The sequence below is a fragment of the Anguilla rostrata genome, chromosome 13, assembly GCF_018555375.3.
Source record: "Anguilla rostrata isolate EN2019 chromosome 13, ASM1855537v3, whole genome shotgun sequence".
NCBI classification, from domain to species: Eukaryota; Metazoa; Chordata; class Actinopteri; order Anguilliformes; family Anguillidae; genus Anguilla; species Anguilla rostrata.
This window is the reverse complement of record NC_057945.1, coordinates 40,610,012-40,626,781: the sequence shown is the minus strand read 5'-3', so window position 1 is coordinate 40,626,781 and position 16,770 is coordinate 40,610,012. Positions and strand designations below refer to the sequence as shown.

General features: G+C 47.8%; 1 protein-coding gene across 3 annotated transcripts in view; it reads right to left on the bottom strand.

The window, feature by feature from the left end:
• The window catches only part of LOC135238016 (copine-5), a 139,735-nt gene that overhangs the window by 29,548 nt on the left and 93,417 nt on the right, over positions 1-16,770 (bottom strand). For all 3 annotated transcript variants that reach the window (XM_064305644.1, XM_064305643.1, XM_064305645.1), the window contains 4 exons: positions 13,156-13,259; positions 12,002-12,106; positions 5,301-5,342; positions 3,993-4,068 (listed from right to left, as the gene is read on the bottom strand). In XM_064305644.1, coding sequence (XP_064161714.1) covers positions 3,993-4,068; positions 5,301-5,342; positions 12,002-12,106; positions 13,156-13,259 — 327 coding nt within the window. The remainder of the gene's footprint in view (positions 1-3,992; positions 4,069-5,300; positions 5,343-12,001; positions 12,107-13,155; positions 13,260-16,770) is intronic.

Below are 16,770 nucleotides of genomic sequence, written 5' to 3'. Positions count from 1 at the left end.
GTATTTCAAAGCTTTTCTGACTACACTGAATGAGTTGAATACGTTTGAAATGATAGCACCGTTGTTGCAGTTTTTTGGCTGTATGGACGCGGCTCACCCACACACCACAGCCCGGTGGCCTACCTGACTGGGCCATCCAGCAGGCTCTGTTCTGTGATATTTGTAAATGAAAATATCAGGAAGTAAGTAGCAGGGATTACCCATCAGTTCATATGCTGACATTTTCACACACACCCACTTGCGTGTGTGGACATGGATTGCATGTAATGGCCCTCTGAAGACCTCATAAAATCAGCAAACTTGTCGCTGTTTAAAATATCTGCTTAACAATCTGTCAGTCGAGGTCCTCAGAGGTTGTGCAGCGAAGGTACTGTTGGAAGCCGAACTTCACAGCAATTACTAACCACCGAAGTGCAGAGAAAATCTAAGCTGTTCTCTTTTTTTCCCCTCAGTTGAAGTTGAATTGTAACCCCCTGGCACGCTCACACAGGGCATGCTCAGCTCTGATCGGCAGCAAAGCACCATTTCCACAGCTTACACACCTGCGTTAAAGCTTACACACCTGCGTTAAAGCTTACACACCTGCGTTAAAGCTTACACACCTGCGTTAAAGCTTACACACCTGTGTTAAAGATTACACACCTGCGTTAAAGCTTACACACCTGCGTTAAAGCTTACACACCTGTGTTAAAGCTTACACACCTGCGTTAAAGCTTACACACCTGCGTTAAAGCTTACACACCTGTGTTAAAGCTTACACACCTGTGTTAAAGCTCACACACCTGTGTTAAAGCTTACACACCTTTGTTAAAGCTCACACACCTGTGTTAAAGCTTACACACCTGTGTTAAAGCTCACACACCTGTGTTAAAGCTCACACACCTGTGTTAAAGTCACACCTGTGTTAAAGCTTACACACCTGCGTTAAAGCTTACACACCTGTGTTAAAGTCACACCTGTGTTAAAGCTCACACACCTGCGTTAAAGCTCACACACCTGTGTTAAAGCTCACACACCTGTGTTAAAGCTTACACACCTGTGTTAAAGCTCACACACCTGTGTTAAAGCTCACACACCTGTGTTAAAGTCCCACCTGCGTGGCAGAGCGTGTTTCGTTACTTTCGGCTCTGCAGCGAAAAGCCGTCGAAGCCCAAAACACGAGGCACTCTGTTCCCACTCTCAGACATTACCATCATCAGGTACACAGAGCAGAACAAACGCATGCGGAGGGGTTACTGTGGGTCACACCCAAATTATTTCAGTCAAAAAAGTTCCATATTTTTCCCCCTCAGGCAATGAAATGTACATTTTCTTTTCCACATCGACCTCCCAGCCTTGACTTCTTCCCCCATCTTTCCAGCAATATTGAGCAATAAATGAAACCCCCTCGTTCGGGGCGTGTGGAGCTGTCATATGTGGATTATGATGCTTAATAGAAAAAGCACAAGAGAAAAGAGAGCTTTATGAGAACAATAGGCTGCAAGTCTTGTCACAATTGATGTATCTGGAGATATCGCTCTTTTATCTTCCAGTCTCATCCAGCATGCTTTATCTATTCAGCTCCCCCTCCACCTCTTCTTCCGACATCACTCCTCCCTTCTTCCTTCTAGCCTTTTTCTCCACATCCCTCCTTTTCACCCATCCATCCTCCGGGAAAACCTGTCCATGATGCAGAACCCCAAACCACACTCCCAAATCAGTGCTCTCCAAATCAGTGACATCACAAACCACACCCAAGCTCTAAAACTTCCCAGTTGAATCTGGTTTCATACAACACCTCAGACACATTATACTGTCCAAAGATTCTGCACATGTAATCAATGATTTAAAAAAGTCAACACATTGTCAGTTGTTTAATCAGCCAACCAACATTGTTAACACTTGAAGATGTAAGATCACAAATATGTGATTAGAATGTTCCTAACTGAACATTCTAATGCTGATGTGACAATTACTACTGGTGGCTGAAATTAAAAGGAATTCCAGAACATTGACTTAGAATTTTGAAAAAACCTTCCGAAACGCTTGGAATTCTTCAAGGGGGTTGAATTAAAATCACTCAATGAAAAAAGCAGCTGATTAAGACAGCACAGAGAGAGAGAGAAAGAGAGATTAAGAGCGTACGCAAACATGCTGGGAACAGATTCCACGCTGGGCTCTGCAAAGCCTTTCCTCGGCTAAGCACAAGGGGGGTGGGGGGGTGGGGTCGGGAGGTGGGATCTAAAATAAATCCTTCCAGAGCTACACCTGCAAGGGTTGCTCTGTTCCTCCACTGCTCTGTAAATCTCAAATTCAAAACCAAATTAAATGTAAACTAAAACAAGCCTGCTTTTGCCTAGACAGTACTGCCATATCTTACAGTGAACAGAAATATAAAGGGCATTTATTATATTTAGTGTAATATGCATATTTTCATATTACAGAATACATGCATCATATTTATATCTTTGTACCTTCTACCTACATATTCTTCGTTTGTACCTTCATCTTTATGTACCCCTTCCCCTGTCTCTGAAAAAAGACTCCATATCCCATGACGGTTGTGTTGTTTTCATAAACCGGTAAAAGAGATGTAGCCCTCCTCCCGTTCACTATTCAGAAGGGTTGATTTTTCACATTTCTGCATTATCCATCATGTTTGAGGACATCCAGGTAAGCGTAACTCCTTCAGTGAGTGAGCTTTTTCAATATGCGTTCCAAGAGGCTCATTTTCTTTTCCTGAACACCGCTGAACAGCCTGAAGGGCATCATTTCGCATGCTTATTGCACATGTTAAAAACGCTTGAAATGTGTTTTCACGGCACATTGAAAGTTAGCGGGAGACAAAGTCTATTAATCGTCCCTGTATGCTTATTAAACCCCTTTCAGAAAATACAGGCGACACTTCACAAACGATTTGCCTTCAACTTGCTGAAGAACTGTGGCAAATGCGTGCCAAACGGAGAGAAATATGAAAGACCACTTCCGCTTGCCAATCACAGATAAATCCAGAGCATGAAACCTCCTCGCTCTCCTCCCTGACGAACACGCGGACTAATCAAACACTGCACATTTTTTAACGCGTCACGTAAACGTGCGTAAAATGTTTTTGAATGCGAAATGGGTTACGGAGAGCACCTGTGATAATTCTCATTCGACGGAAGAGGACGGTAGCGCCTCTTTTCAGCGCCTGTGGGGTTGCCTGTGCCTATGTAAGATTAATTCAGGAAGCAAAACAGTCAGGACATTAACGGAAGCCTATTTCACACTGAAACTGCGGGGGGGGGGAACAGCGAGATGCGGGCATAATAAAAAGGAGACCGTTAAAGAAAAGGATTATTAATGCAGGGAATAAGCTGGAAATAAGGTGCCAGGGTTTTTTTCCTAAATCATGACGGACGATAAAGTTCCTGAGGGGAGGGCAACCGGCGAATATCTACCCTGCCCGCGCGGCACGCTCGGAATCGAATTAGCGCGCACGTCAGGCTCCGCTTGCTGAGAGAGCACGCAGTGGGGGTCCTCGCGGCTGAGGGCTCGTCACGGTCCAGCGCGACGCGCGTGATTAATTAGGGAGCGAGCGCACACAGCAGCGCTGGACCGCGGAAAGGTTGCGGTTTGGTCCACGCATGTGTTTTGGAAAGGTTTTTTTTTTTTTTTTTTAACCGCCTACGCATGGATGTGAAGAGGAAGTAATTATGGAATCCTCGCCATGTTCTCAAGCACCATTGTTTTTCTTAACAGTTGCACATTTCCTCTTGGCTTGTCACTCTTCTGGGCCTTCTTATTACATTACCTTACATTACTGGCATTTACAGTTTAATACTTACATTACTGTACATTACTGGCATTTAGCAGACACTCTTATCCAGAGCGACTCGCAGTCATTTTTTATTATTTTTTTTTTTACATAGCATTTAAAATTGCATCCATTTTACACAGCAGGATATATACAGAAGCAAGGGCACCAGGGTTTATTTTGGTTGAACACGTTAGCGCGCCGCGAGCTCACTGACCTCGTACACGTTGAACTGGCTCTGTCCCCGGGCCAGCTCCCGATAGCTGGTGGTGAACTCCCCGATGAAATCGTGGCTGAAATATAAATATTTTAAAAAAATAAAATAAAATAAAAAACACGATAATGTAACAAGCACTCATCGGGGAACTCCTGACCCAGACGCGGTGTTCGCATGCAGGCCGCTGCTGCGGAGGGCTGGAGGTCGTGAGTAACAGAAGCCCGCCATGCCCGCCCCAGGCCCTGTGCTCGTTTAAATTACACGCCCCGGGCTGATCTATCGCCTCATGAAAATGGATGGCATGCGCGCGGATGAGGGGGCGCTGGCGGGGGCCGTGGCGGGATCCGTGGCGGGAAGTCCAGCCACCGTTCAAACGAGCGGTTCTGGCCGGAAGTGTAGCGCTGGGTCGCGGAGCATCGTCTGATGAAGCAGAGCTCAGACAGGCAAACGGCTCCTCATCTCCCCAAAGCCCCAGGAACTATGAATAAGGGAATATGGGTTCCTGTGACATTCCCCTGCTTTAATTACATTTTATATGTGGGAATGTTTGTAGCATCTCTGAACACCACTGTGTCTGCACTGTGCTTAGCGTAGCACCTGTAACTCACACAGCCGCTAACCTGACTGCGGGGAGCGTGTGAAGCTCAGGGAAGTTTGCTCAGCTTAATCCCGAGCCATGCTGACCCGCCGATAACTCTGGGTTATTAAGGGCCTCTGGTGGCTGTGCGTGTAGAAATGAATGTGAACCAGGCAGTGGGAGAGCTGGGCGAAGGAGGCGAAGCGAGTGATTTAGAAGAAAAACGGCCGTGCCCGTGACAGATTTACACAGCTGTCAGTCTGTGGAGTGCAGCAGCACCCATTACTGTAACTCAGCTGCTCATAGGCTGAACGGACAGATTCAGGGCCAGCTCTGTGGTTTGGGCTGGGGGGGGGTCCAGGACTGGCACCACCCTCAGGATTAGCAGCCCACATTCTGCATTAACCGCGTGAGAGCCCACACCCGGACTGGGTCCCCAAAACAGCACCACCCCAAACCCCCACCCGCCGTGCCCACACCCGGCCAGGACTGGGTCCCCAAAAACAGCACACAACCCCCCACCCGCCGTGCCCACACCCGGACTGGGTCCCCAAAACAGCACCACAACCCCCCACCCGCCGTGCCCACACCTGGCCAGGACTGGGTCCCCAAAAACAGCACACCACCACCCCACCCGCCGTGCCCACACCCGGCCAGGACTGGGTCCCCAAAAACAGCAGCACCCCAAACCCCCCAGGAACCCCCACCCCACCACCACCAGCTCCGCTTACCTGCCGTCTCTGTCCCAGTCATACACCTCCACCTTGATCGTTCTGCAACGACACCAGGAGACAAGCTGAGCTGATGAATGGACAATGATCCGGAACATGTTACAGCTACAGCTGCTGTGAAAGATTAACTATATAAACCTGTGTAAAGTTTATCTGTGTAAAGCTGTGTAAAGTTTATCTGTGTAAACTTGTGTAAAGTTTATCTGTGTAAAGCTGTGTAAAGGTTATCTGTGTAAACTTGCGTAAAGGTTATCAGTGTAAAGCTGTGTAAAGGTTATCTGTGAAAAGCTGTGTAAAGATTATCCATCCGTGTAAAGGTTGTAAAGATTACAGTATCTGTGTAAAGCTGTGTAAAGATTAGCAGTGTAAATCTGTGTAAAGGTTATCTGTGTAAACTTGTGTAAAGGTTATCAGTGTAAAGCTGTGTAAAGGTTATCTGTGTGAACCTGTGTAAAGGTTATCTGTGTAAACTTGTGTAAAGGTTATCAGTGTAAAGCTGTGTAAAGGTTATCTGTGAAAAGCTGTGTAAAGATTATCCATCGGTGTAAAGGTTGTAAAGATTACAGTATCTGTGTAAAGCTGTGTAAAGATTATCAGTTTAAATCTGTGTAAAGGTTATCTGTGTAAAGCTGTGTAAAGATTATCAGTGTAAATCTGTGTAAAGATTATCTGTGTAAAGCTGTGTAAAGATTATCTGTGTAAAGCTGTGTAAAGGTTATCTGTGTAAACTTGTGTAAAGTTTATCTGTGTAAAGCTGTGTAAAGGTTATCTGTGTAAACTTGCGTAAAGGTTATCAGTGTAAAGCTGTGTAAAGGTTATCTGTGAAAAGCTGTGTAAAGATTATCCATCCGTGTAAAGGTTGTAAAGATTACAGTATCTGTGTAAAGCTGTGTAAAGATTAGCAGTGTAAATCTGTGTAAAGGTTATCAGTGTAAAGCTGTGTAAAGATTATCAGTGTAAATCTGTGTAAAGATTATCTGTGTAAAGCTGTGTAAAGATTATCTGTGTAAAGCTGTGTAAAGGTTATCAGTGTAAAGCTGTGTAAAGATTATCTGTGTAAAGCTGTGTAAAGGTTATCTGTGTAAAGCCGTGTAAAGGTTATCTGTGAAAAACTGTGTAAAGATTATCTGTCTAATCTGTCTAGTTGTGTGTTCTTTTGTTATAATACAAATGTTTGTTTGTTTGGTTACCATTACACTTCTTACTGATTAGTAATGATGTTCTCCACTACTGTATGTCGCCCTGAATAAGAGAGTCTGATAAGTTACCATAATTTAATGTAATGAGCAACTTTAGGCATCAGAACTCAACTAATCTATCACATCTTAATCCAATGTTCAGATTTCTTCAAGAATATTAAGTGTGGTGTGGTAGAAGTTCCCCTGGGTTGTTTAGATGTGACGGTATAACCCAGGGAAAGTTGGGCTGGACTAAAACCGAACATGCATTGTGTAAGAACAGACAGAAAAGAAAAAGTGCAGAGATTATTATTGGTTAAATGACAATAATGCCTTCTGGTTTCAACCCAGTAAACACAGTTATGAGCAACAACAACACAAATGTAAATTACCTGAGAAAGGGCTATTTAACAAACATTTTTGTAAAAAATTACTACAGTACAATTTAACAGGGAGCAAAAACACACTAATCTTCATTACTTTGATAGAGGGCTTTCAGCCTTCATTACATCTCAGCCCTTCACAGATCGATTTCTGACAAAAACTCTTTCATCCCGTTTATTCTGAGCACTTGATTTTCACAGAGAATGGAAGCAGTTGAAAATTGGTTGGATCTTTCGGTCATAAATGCTAAATTATGAGCAAACAGAGAGGAGGCCATTTCATCAGTTATCTGAGAAATATGATTTTAACATTGTTGTCAGTGCTAATGAAATCATTAAAGTCATTTTCATAATGATACCATTTAAGTGCCTTTACGATGTTTCCATCTTGCACTTGGAGGGAAAATTCAGTGACAGATTAACGAAATGTGTTCTTTCCTCCTCTCCATTCCACCGTACTTTTAATCCCCAAAATGAGCTCATCCCCAAACTGATCTCATCCCCAAACTGAGCTCATCACCAAACTGATTTCATCCCCAAACTGAGCTCATCACCAAACTGATCTCATCCCCAAACTGATCTCATCCCCAAACTGATCTCATCCCCAAACTGAGCTCATCACCAAACTGATTTCATCCCCAAACTGAGCTCATCACCAAACTGATTTCATCTCCAAACTGAGCTCATCACCAAACTGATCTCATCCCCAAACTGATCTCATCCCCAAACTGATCTCATCCCCAAACTGATTTCATCCCCAAACTGATTTCATCCCCAAACTGAGCTCATCTCCAAACTGATCTCATCCCCAAAATGAGCTCAGGTGTGTGCAGCAGTTCCCCGCACAGAGGAGGGCAACACCTCATCCAATGAAAATCATCCAGAGAAAATGAAGAAGAGAAAATGAGCAAAGAAGTAGCAGCACAATTCAGAGCAGAAGCAGGGAGAACATTTTTAAACTGGGGGGGCTTCTGAGCAGCCTAGAAGATGCACACGCATACTCTCTCTCTCTCGCTCTCTCACTATCTCTCTCTCTCTCTGTTCCTCTCACTCTCTCTGTCTTTCCCTCTCTCTCACTCTCTCTCTATCTGTCTTCTCCCTCTCTCTGTCTCCCTCTCTCTCTCCCTCTCTCCCTTCCTCCACCTGGCAGCGAGTGAGCAAAGTGGAGAGAAAAGGAAGGCGAGTGGGGGGGTGGGGGGGGGTAAGAGATCAGATGCGTTCGCCTCCGGAGTTCCTGTCTCGTGTCCCATCTGCCTGTTCACCTCAACACCTGGGGAACCTTCCTTCCTCCTTCCTCCTACAGACAGGTGTCCGCCCCCCCCAAAAAAATGTATTTGTGCACTTCAAACCACGACTGCACCTGTTCCCCATTCTGCAATCAGTTGGTATTTGACCTCCATGTCAGTGCTGCACGCAGACAGTAAAAACAGAAATAAGTTTGCTGTGCTGCCCGTGACAGCTCATCTGTCCTCCCGTCCCCTCAGACTGAGTCCTGCCGATGGGTCAGCTGCTCTGTGACCCACGCGATGCCGCGTTAGTGTGCTGTGAACCAAATGGGGTTAGGCGTAGCGTGCTGTGACCAGTGTGTTAGCGTGCTGTGACCCGCGCGTTAGCGTGCTGTGACCAGTGTGTTAGCGGGCTGTCACCAGTGTGTTAGCGTGCTGTGACCAGTGTGTTAGCGTGCTGTGAACCATGAGTTAGTGTGCTGTGACCCGCGTGTTAGCATGCTGTGACCAGTGTGTTAGCGTGCTGTGAACCATGAGTTAGTGTGCTGTGACCAGTGTGTTAGTGTGCTGTGAACCATGAGCTAGTGTGCTGTGACCAGTGTGTTAGCGTGCTGTGACCCGCACGTTAGCGTGCTGTGAACCACGAGTTAGCGTGCTGTGACCAGTGTGTTAGCGAGCTGTGACCAGTGTGTTAGCATGCTGTGACCAGTGTGTTAGCGTGCTGTGAACCACGAGTTAGCGTGCTGTGACCATTGTTAGCGTGCTGTGACCAGTGTGTTAGCGTGCTGTGACCAGTGTGTTAGCATGCTGTGAACCACGAGTTAGCGTGCTGTGAACCACGAGTTAGCGTGCTGTGACCAGTGTGTTAGCGTGCTGTGACCAGTGTGTTAGCGTGCTGTGACCAGAGTTCTGCTGACCAGTGTGTTAGCGTGCTGTGAACCACGCGTTAGCGTGCTGTGACCAGTGTGTTAGCGTGCTGTGACCAGTGTGTTAGCGTGCTGTGACCAGTGTGTTAGCGTGCTGTGACCAGTGTGTTAGCGTGCTGTGACCAGTGTGTTAGCGTGCTGTGACCAGTGAGTTAGCGTGCTGTGACCAGTGTGTTAGCGTGCTGTGAACCGCGCGTTAGCGTGCTGTGACCAGTGTGTTAGCGTGCTGTGACCAGTGAGTTAGCGTGCTGTGACCAGTGTGTTAGCGTGCTGTGAACCGCGTTAGCGTGCTGTGACCAGTGTGTTAGCGTGCTGTGACCAGTGTGTTAGCGTGCTGTGAACCATGAGTTAGCGTGCTGTGACCAGTGTGTTAGCGTGCTGTGACCAGTGTGTTAGCGTGCTGTGAACCATGAGTTAGCTTGCTGTGACCCGCCTATAGACCCGTCGCTAGTGGGGGGAAAGTGGTGACGATTCTAGGGGCCCACAGCTCGGGAGGAGGGGGGCTCAGCTCGGGGGGGCGATATGTCCCACCACAGTTTTAAAAAAATTCAATTTCTTTTATTAAAAAGGGGGGCCCAGAGCAATGTTCTTTCAGGGCTCCCAGAATTCCTAGCGGCACTCCTGCCCTCGGGGCCCAGCTCTCTCGCTAAAGCACTGATCACCGTGGTTACGGCTATGACTGAGCACTCCCTCTCACCTTCAGGTGGCTCGCCTGGCCTCCCGTAGATAGAGCCTCCCTTCTTCACTTCCTCTACATTTCCTTTTGGATAATGTTACCGGTACAGCTGTAGCCGGGTTCTCAGTCTAGCCATACGTTATGTTGCTAAAAAAAGACTAATGGTTAGATTTACATTTACAGTTAATGACTATCAATTGGCCTCAGTGCCTAGATGATGTCATACTTGTGTACTCCTGTGAGTAACACTGATGTGCTCTCCACTACTGATCATCACTCTGGATAAGAAAAGTAATGTAATGTGTTAACTGAGTTTTCTGAAAGTTTGAATATTTGGTCTCATGAGAGGCAGAATGAAGAGTTTGGTGGGGTGAAAGTTGTGTTTATTAATCTCCTGAGCGTAGACGGGCTGAGCGGCCTATTCTCCTCATTATGTGCTCTTGTGTTCTCAAGTGCTCAGAGAAAGGAGCAGGAATCAGCACATCTAAACTTTTCCGTCTCTGTTTTGCTTGCGTCCCTTCCCAGAATGCACCTAGATTGTGTGCTTTGGGATTCCCATTCCCATTACTGACTCGATAATAACCTGCATTACTAATAAGGTAAAGTTATGCTTTATTGTTTGTTTCAAATTGGCTTGCACCTGAACACCTTAAAGCAATAAGGATCATTTTAATGAACTGTGGAATGCTTACTTTGCCTGATATTACCCAATTGTGTCCAAACTGTGTATAATCCTATTTGTTATAATAGCCTACTGGCCTAGAATCCAGTGCTGGTTTTGTGGATAGATAATTATTATTACTGCCAATTAGTGTGTATCCTACAGTCTCTCATATCTTTGCTAAAATAATATTTAGTTGTGGTGCTACTTCCTCTGAAGCAGCCACAACAAATCACTGTGATGTCATCCTGGGTCAGTTTCAAGCGTCAATTCTGTTTGACCCCAATCACACCTTTCCCCTTCCGACCCACCTTTCTGCCCCCCAGGACCAAAAGTGTGTCATCATCACCCTGAGCAAAAACCCCCCATACCACCCCGCCCCCGCTCCCCCCCCCCCCACATACATTGGAAACGCCGCGAACCTCAGCCCTGGCAGACCACAGAGTCAGCTTCCTGTCAGTGATTAACTGCCCGCCGGGCAGACTGATGAGCTGCCACACAGACCCGCCTCACTCAGACGCACGCACAGGTGCACGAGGAAGAGAGAAATCAGACGCACGGCCAGGTGGACGAGGAAGAGTGAAATCAACCACACCTGAGTAAATGAAGCCAAGACCGATAGGGTCGTCGGAGCGCCGCCCTGCTGGTGAATGTATTCATCACAGTCACTACAGAAAGGCCTTAATGAAGCACCAGTGTGAGTGTTTTCAGAGCTCAGCCTCGCTAAACGCAGTTATACGGCTTCGCATTGCTGTCAGAAATCATTCCGAATGTGTTTCTATACTCTCACAAATAAAAATACACTGGAGGTGTTTTTGTGTCCATTAAAAAACTAATTTTCCAAGTGTACCCTGAAGGTACAATGTTAGCGTTCCATTTGGGTACTAATAAGCAGCTTTTACAAGCCAAAAAGGGTGCAAGTGAATTATGTACTGCTGCCGTGGGGTACAGTTTTATGTACCGATAGGGCACCACCCCAGTGATAAGTGTCTTAAGACACTTTTTCAGGCCTGTTCTTCTGAGGGTGTAGTGCCCAGCTCACAGTACAGTTGCTATGGATACCAGGGTTGGTGAACAGTGGGTGGGCCTATCAGTCGTAGTCACCATGGTTACCAGTTTTGGGGAGGAGCGTGGTGGGCGGTCGTACCTGTCATAGTCGCCATGGATACCAGGTTTGGGGAGGAGCGCAGTGGGCAGCCCTACCTGTCACAGTCGCCATGGTTACCAGGTTTGGGGAGGAGCGTGGCGGGTGGCCCTACCTGTCATAGTCGCCATGGTTACCAGGTTTGGGGAGGAGCATGGCGGGCAGTCATACCTGTTGTAGTTGCTATGGATACCTGGTTTGGGGAGGAGCATAGCGCGCAGCCCTACCTGTCATAGTCGCCATGGTTACCAGGTTTGGGGAGGAGCATGGTGGGCAGTCATACCTGTTGTAGTTGCTATGGATACCTGGTTTGGGGAGGAGCATAGCGCGCAGCCCTACCTGTCGTAGTCGCCATGGTTACCAGGTTTGGGGAGGAGCACAGCGCGCAGCCCTACCTGTCGTAGTCGCCATGGTTACCAGGTTTGGGGAGGGGCGCAGTGGGCAGCCCTACCTGTCGTAGTCGCCATGGTTACCAGGTTTGGGGAGGGGCGCAGTGGGCAGCCCTACCTGTCGTAGTCGCCGTTGCAGAGCGCACGGACGGGAATGGTGAAGGACTGCCAGACGGGGTTCAGGGTGTTCTTCACCACCTCCGTCTTGTGGCAGATGGTGAACCTGCGCCCAGCGGAGAGAGAGATGGAGACGTCAGTGTCTGGTGTCAAAAACACACACGCGAACAACTCCTCACGACCTCCGCTTGACCTCTGTGACATTTTGAAACCCTCAGTTATCAAGCCATTTCAGTGGGGGGATGCCACGTCAAAAATATGATTGACAGATCCGAAAGCTGTCACATTTAGACCGACTGAGCAGCTGGCAGAGGCAGCACCACCCCTGTGAAATCCCGCCCCCCCCCCCCTTATGAAGGGTGCTATATAAAATTAAAAATGCAACTGACAAACTGATGTATTGCTACTGGTACCTGTCATCGCACAGAGACGGGGCTTCAGAGCCCGTCAGAGAGATCGGCGCCGTGGCGCGGATTTTATTGGCGCCCAAAATGATTTAGTGACGCGCGGCCGAGCGCAGAGGTATTCTCTCTGTCAGGCAAAATAAACGACGCCGGCGGGAAAGCAATGTGAGCCGGCTCCCCGAAAGATCCTTCTTCTTATTACGCCCCTGAAAGCAAACGGATAAAAACGCTCCGCTGATGTCTATCTCTCTCCACAAAGCCCGAGAAGAAGAAGAAGAAGAGTCGTTTGTCAGGAGCAGGAACGGGGGGGAGCCGGCACGACTACAAACTCCACCGCCTGATAGAATCACAAAAGCGCCCCAGCCCACGAAATGCAAAATCCAGCTGTTGCGGTTGTTGTCTTGGAGGAAAGACACTTTTGCAAGTGTCTATGCAAGCGTTTACTGATAAATCACTGGGAGCAGTCAAACAGTGTCCGGGTGCATCCTTCTTTTTTTCCCTCAACTGTAATGGCTTTTTTACCCAATGTGTTCAGACACTGTGGATCACCTGAGATTTGCAGGATTTTTGGTCATTGGTACCAGCGTGGTGTACACAGCACCCACAACCCAAAAAGACCCTTTCAAACAACCCCGCCCTCCTGGCTGTCTCTCGTCCCAGAAAATAACCGATAAAGCACAAGATCACTGAGATCTCCAGAAATATTCTCTATATGATCTTTTTTTAAAAAAAAATGTCATTAAAAACCTACGTTCCATCCTCGTTGCTCCGGAAGAAAACCATGAAGGGGTCAGATTTCCCGAAGAAGTCCTTCTTGTCCAGCTTGTTGGCGCAGAACTGCATCGTGGCGCTGTCCTGCAGGAGACACAGAGAGGCGCGGTTATTCTTTATTTCCCTCTGAAGACAGGCCGTTAAAAAGGTTATAAATGAATCGCACTACATGTGCAACAAGAACGTCTTCCGATACGTACGCCTATACACCCTTTTCCCTATAATCCATTCACATTTGCCTTAGAGGGGTAGAGGGGGGTGGATGGGGGGGGGGGAGCTTTGTTAATGACTCGCTCCTGAAACATGAATTACCTCCGCACTACATTTACGAGACACCTACACTGTTCGCCGTCGGGGGCCCGGGGATGCTGATCGGGCAAAAAGCCGTTTCAGACGGGAGCCGTCCACTCCATCACGGTTACGATACGAGCGAGAGGGAGAGCCGAACCGCGTACGGGCAGAGCCCGCGCCCCGAGGAGGGGGAGCAGTAAAAACAACAGACGGGGAATAAACCCCTGCGCCTGTACGAGCGGGCCGGGGAGGCGCAGGCCGGGGCGCGGGCCGGGGAGGCGCAGGGCCGGGGGGGCGCGGGGGGGCGCGGGCGGCGCTCAGAGCCCGTAGCGGCAGTCACGCCGTAACGGATTTCACCTCCGTGTGCACTCCGCGATCGATCCGCGGGATTACCCGGGATCAAAGGGCGTCGCCGGGCCGTTTCCAGGGATACGCATCCGTACGGGAATTTGGGTCCTGAGCGAAGCGGAGCACGCTGCTTGCCGGGACTTCTGGGTTTTTTTTTTGGGCTCCTCCAGCCCGAGATGACCTGGCCCATCAGCCCCTGGTAAGTGTGCTGGGGAGACCTCTTGACCCCAATCGCCCCCCCCCCCCCCCCTCCACCCCCAGACCTCATCCCCAGACCTCACCCCCGTTTCAGTCCCCGTGCTCAAGCCCTGGCTGAAAGCCCAGACTGCTGAATAAATAATAAAACAGCTTTTAAACAGGAAATACAGCCAGAGAATCCTCCCCTCTGCCAAGGAGCCCACGCCGGAATAGCAGGGGAGGGGATGTTCTCAGAGAGATCAGGACATTATCTCCTCACCATCAAAGAACCTGTGAGCATTAAATCTGCGTATTACTGAGTATGCTGAGTGTGGGTGGGCCTTGATTATGGTATTATGGTATATGGTATTATCCGCACTGGGATCATTTTTTGTTTTGTGAGAAAAGGGCAACCGTACGACCCCTTTAACACACCCCCAAAACATTTTCACAGGGGCTGCAGTCTTAGTAGATATCAATGTCAGGGGTGATATCAATCTTAACCTTATACGGGTGTTACAATACTTCATCAAATCAAAGACATTAATAAACATCACAATAATTACTTTATTGGCACCAAATGTTTTGCATAAAATGTTTTGCGACCCGAAGTGCTCCACAGATGTGCAGCTGCATTTCCTAAAGAATATACAATAAAATCAATTGAGATAAATTTAGACTTTGTGGAGATTGCAACAGTGACTGGATACCTGCGTTTAAAAAGTAAAATAAAATCGCTGCAGCCAAAATGGCCGGTTTGTGTCTCAGGGCAGGGGCATCTGTGCGTGTGCCGGTGAGTGAGTGCAGCTTAATTAAACAGCTAATGACAATCAGACATATTTCCTGTTTTCATACCGCCTCTTACTGTCAGATCACTTCCTGTCTCAGAGACCGATATCGGGCGGAGGCAGCCGGGTCCTTATCTTGCCGCACAGCAGCGCCGGATCAATGACACAAAAATCCCAGAATGCCGAGTCCCAAGCCACCCGCCACCGTCGCCACCAGCAGTCAGATCACGTCAGGACATTTAGACAGCTGTCCATCCAGGCCATCTCCACTGAACATACACACACACAGGCACGCACGCGCACGCACGCACACACACACACACACACACACACACATACACACACACAAGCACGCACACACACACACACTACCACAAGCACGACGCACATACACACCACACAAATGCCACAGCACACACACACACACCACGCACACAACAACACACACACACATGATACATCCACCACATGCACACACACCACAACCACACACACACACACATCACACACAGGCAGCAGTCATGCACGCCGCCACACACACACCCGTATGACCCAATGAGCAGCAGCTGCACCTGTGTGGTGTGATTGTTTACCAAGCTTGTGAGAACGTTGTGATAATGTCGTCTGTTTGCAGCATCTCGCTGTTTAACATTCTCATTATCGCCCCCCGGTGCTATTGCTGTCCCAGCGCGACTCCAATAAACGTTTCCAAGCGATACATTTCCATTTCCTGGTGATAAATGCTTCCATCCCAAAGTGCAGGACTCACAGAATGTAAAGTCGGTCAGTCTGACATCTGAGATGCAAAAATATGCAGCCATTGATTTGAGCTGCTCGCGTTAGAATTGACTTTAAGATTCTCCTCCTGGTGTGTGAAGGCTTTAAATCAATCTGAATTGATCGCTGTTTACAGCCGATATCAAACCACTCTGATCAGGCAATTCCAGATTCCTCAAAGATTGAAAAACAATTCAGACTTTCAGATTAATGAGCATGATTTCCTGCTTGCATATCTGTGCAGTAACACTGTGTTGATAAGCAGCTACCTGTGAATGACCTGAATATCCCCATTCTGGCTCTCCATCTCACCTCTTCACATAACCCTAATCATAACTCTAACTCAGACCTGTTATTAAATATGTTATATTAAAATTAATTATGACTAATTACACAAGACACTTCAGTAACAGTATAGGACTGAGTGTGTGGTAGCGTGTGCATTACCTTATAATTCCATGGGTATTACATTATAATTACATGTGTATTACATATTTATGTGCGCATTACATTATTATTACATGTGTATTACATGTGCAGTGTTAACATGAGGAACAATAACACAGTCAAAAAATGCCCCCCCCTTGCTATGGTTCAAATGGGTGTGGAAAAAAGCAGAGCTAATGCAGAGCTGTACAGAAACTCTTCATACGAGGCACAGAGGAACACCTTTTACAAGCTTTTTTTAAAGCCTGTTAATCTAATTCCCAAATCATTTGCCCAAAATTAGACATAAAACCGTAGAACAAAGCCATAAGGAGTGGATTTTTAATCAAATAAACTGCTTCAGTGTTCACAGTATTTATCTGTCCTCAGTAAATTGGCTGCGCTGCCTGTAGCTGCACATAACTCCGGCTGAAAGGCATTGTGGGTAAAACGCACCGTGGCACCAGCGGCACGCAGCTAATCCACCCTGGAGAGGATTTCTCTTTTTGTTTTGTTGTCTTTTCCGGGCGCGAGGCTCGCCTCCTCGCTCCGCCGCAGCGGGTTCCTCTCCCCGCGGGCGAGCCGGAGGTCCCAGGCCGGCGGTAACTTAATGCCATGGCAACGGAGCTTTACCGCGAAGGAGCGCGTCGACCTGACTTACCGCGACAGAGAGGCCGACTCCTGGCGTGCGTACATATGGCGTCCTGGCCCCGCGACCAAATCCCCCGCGTCCGCCAAACCTTCACCCGCTACACGCCAAGAACGACCTGGCGAACGCCCGCCCCACC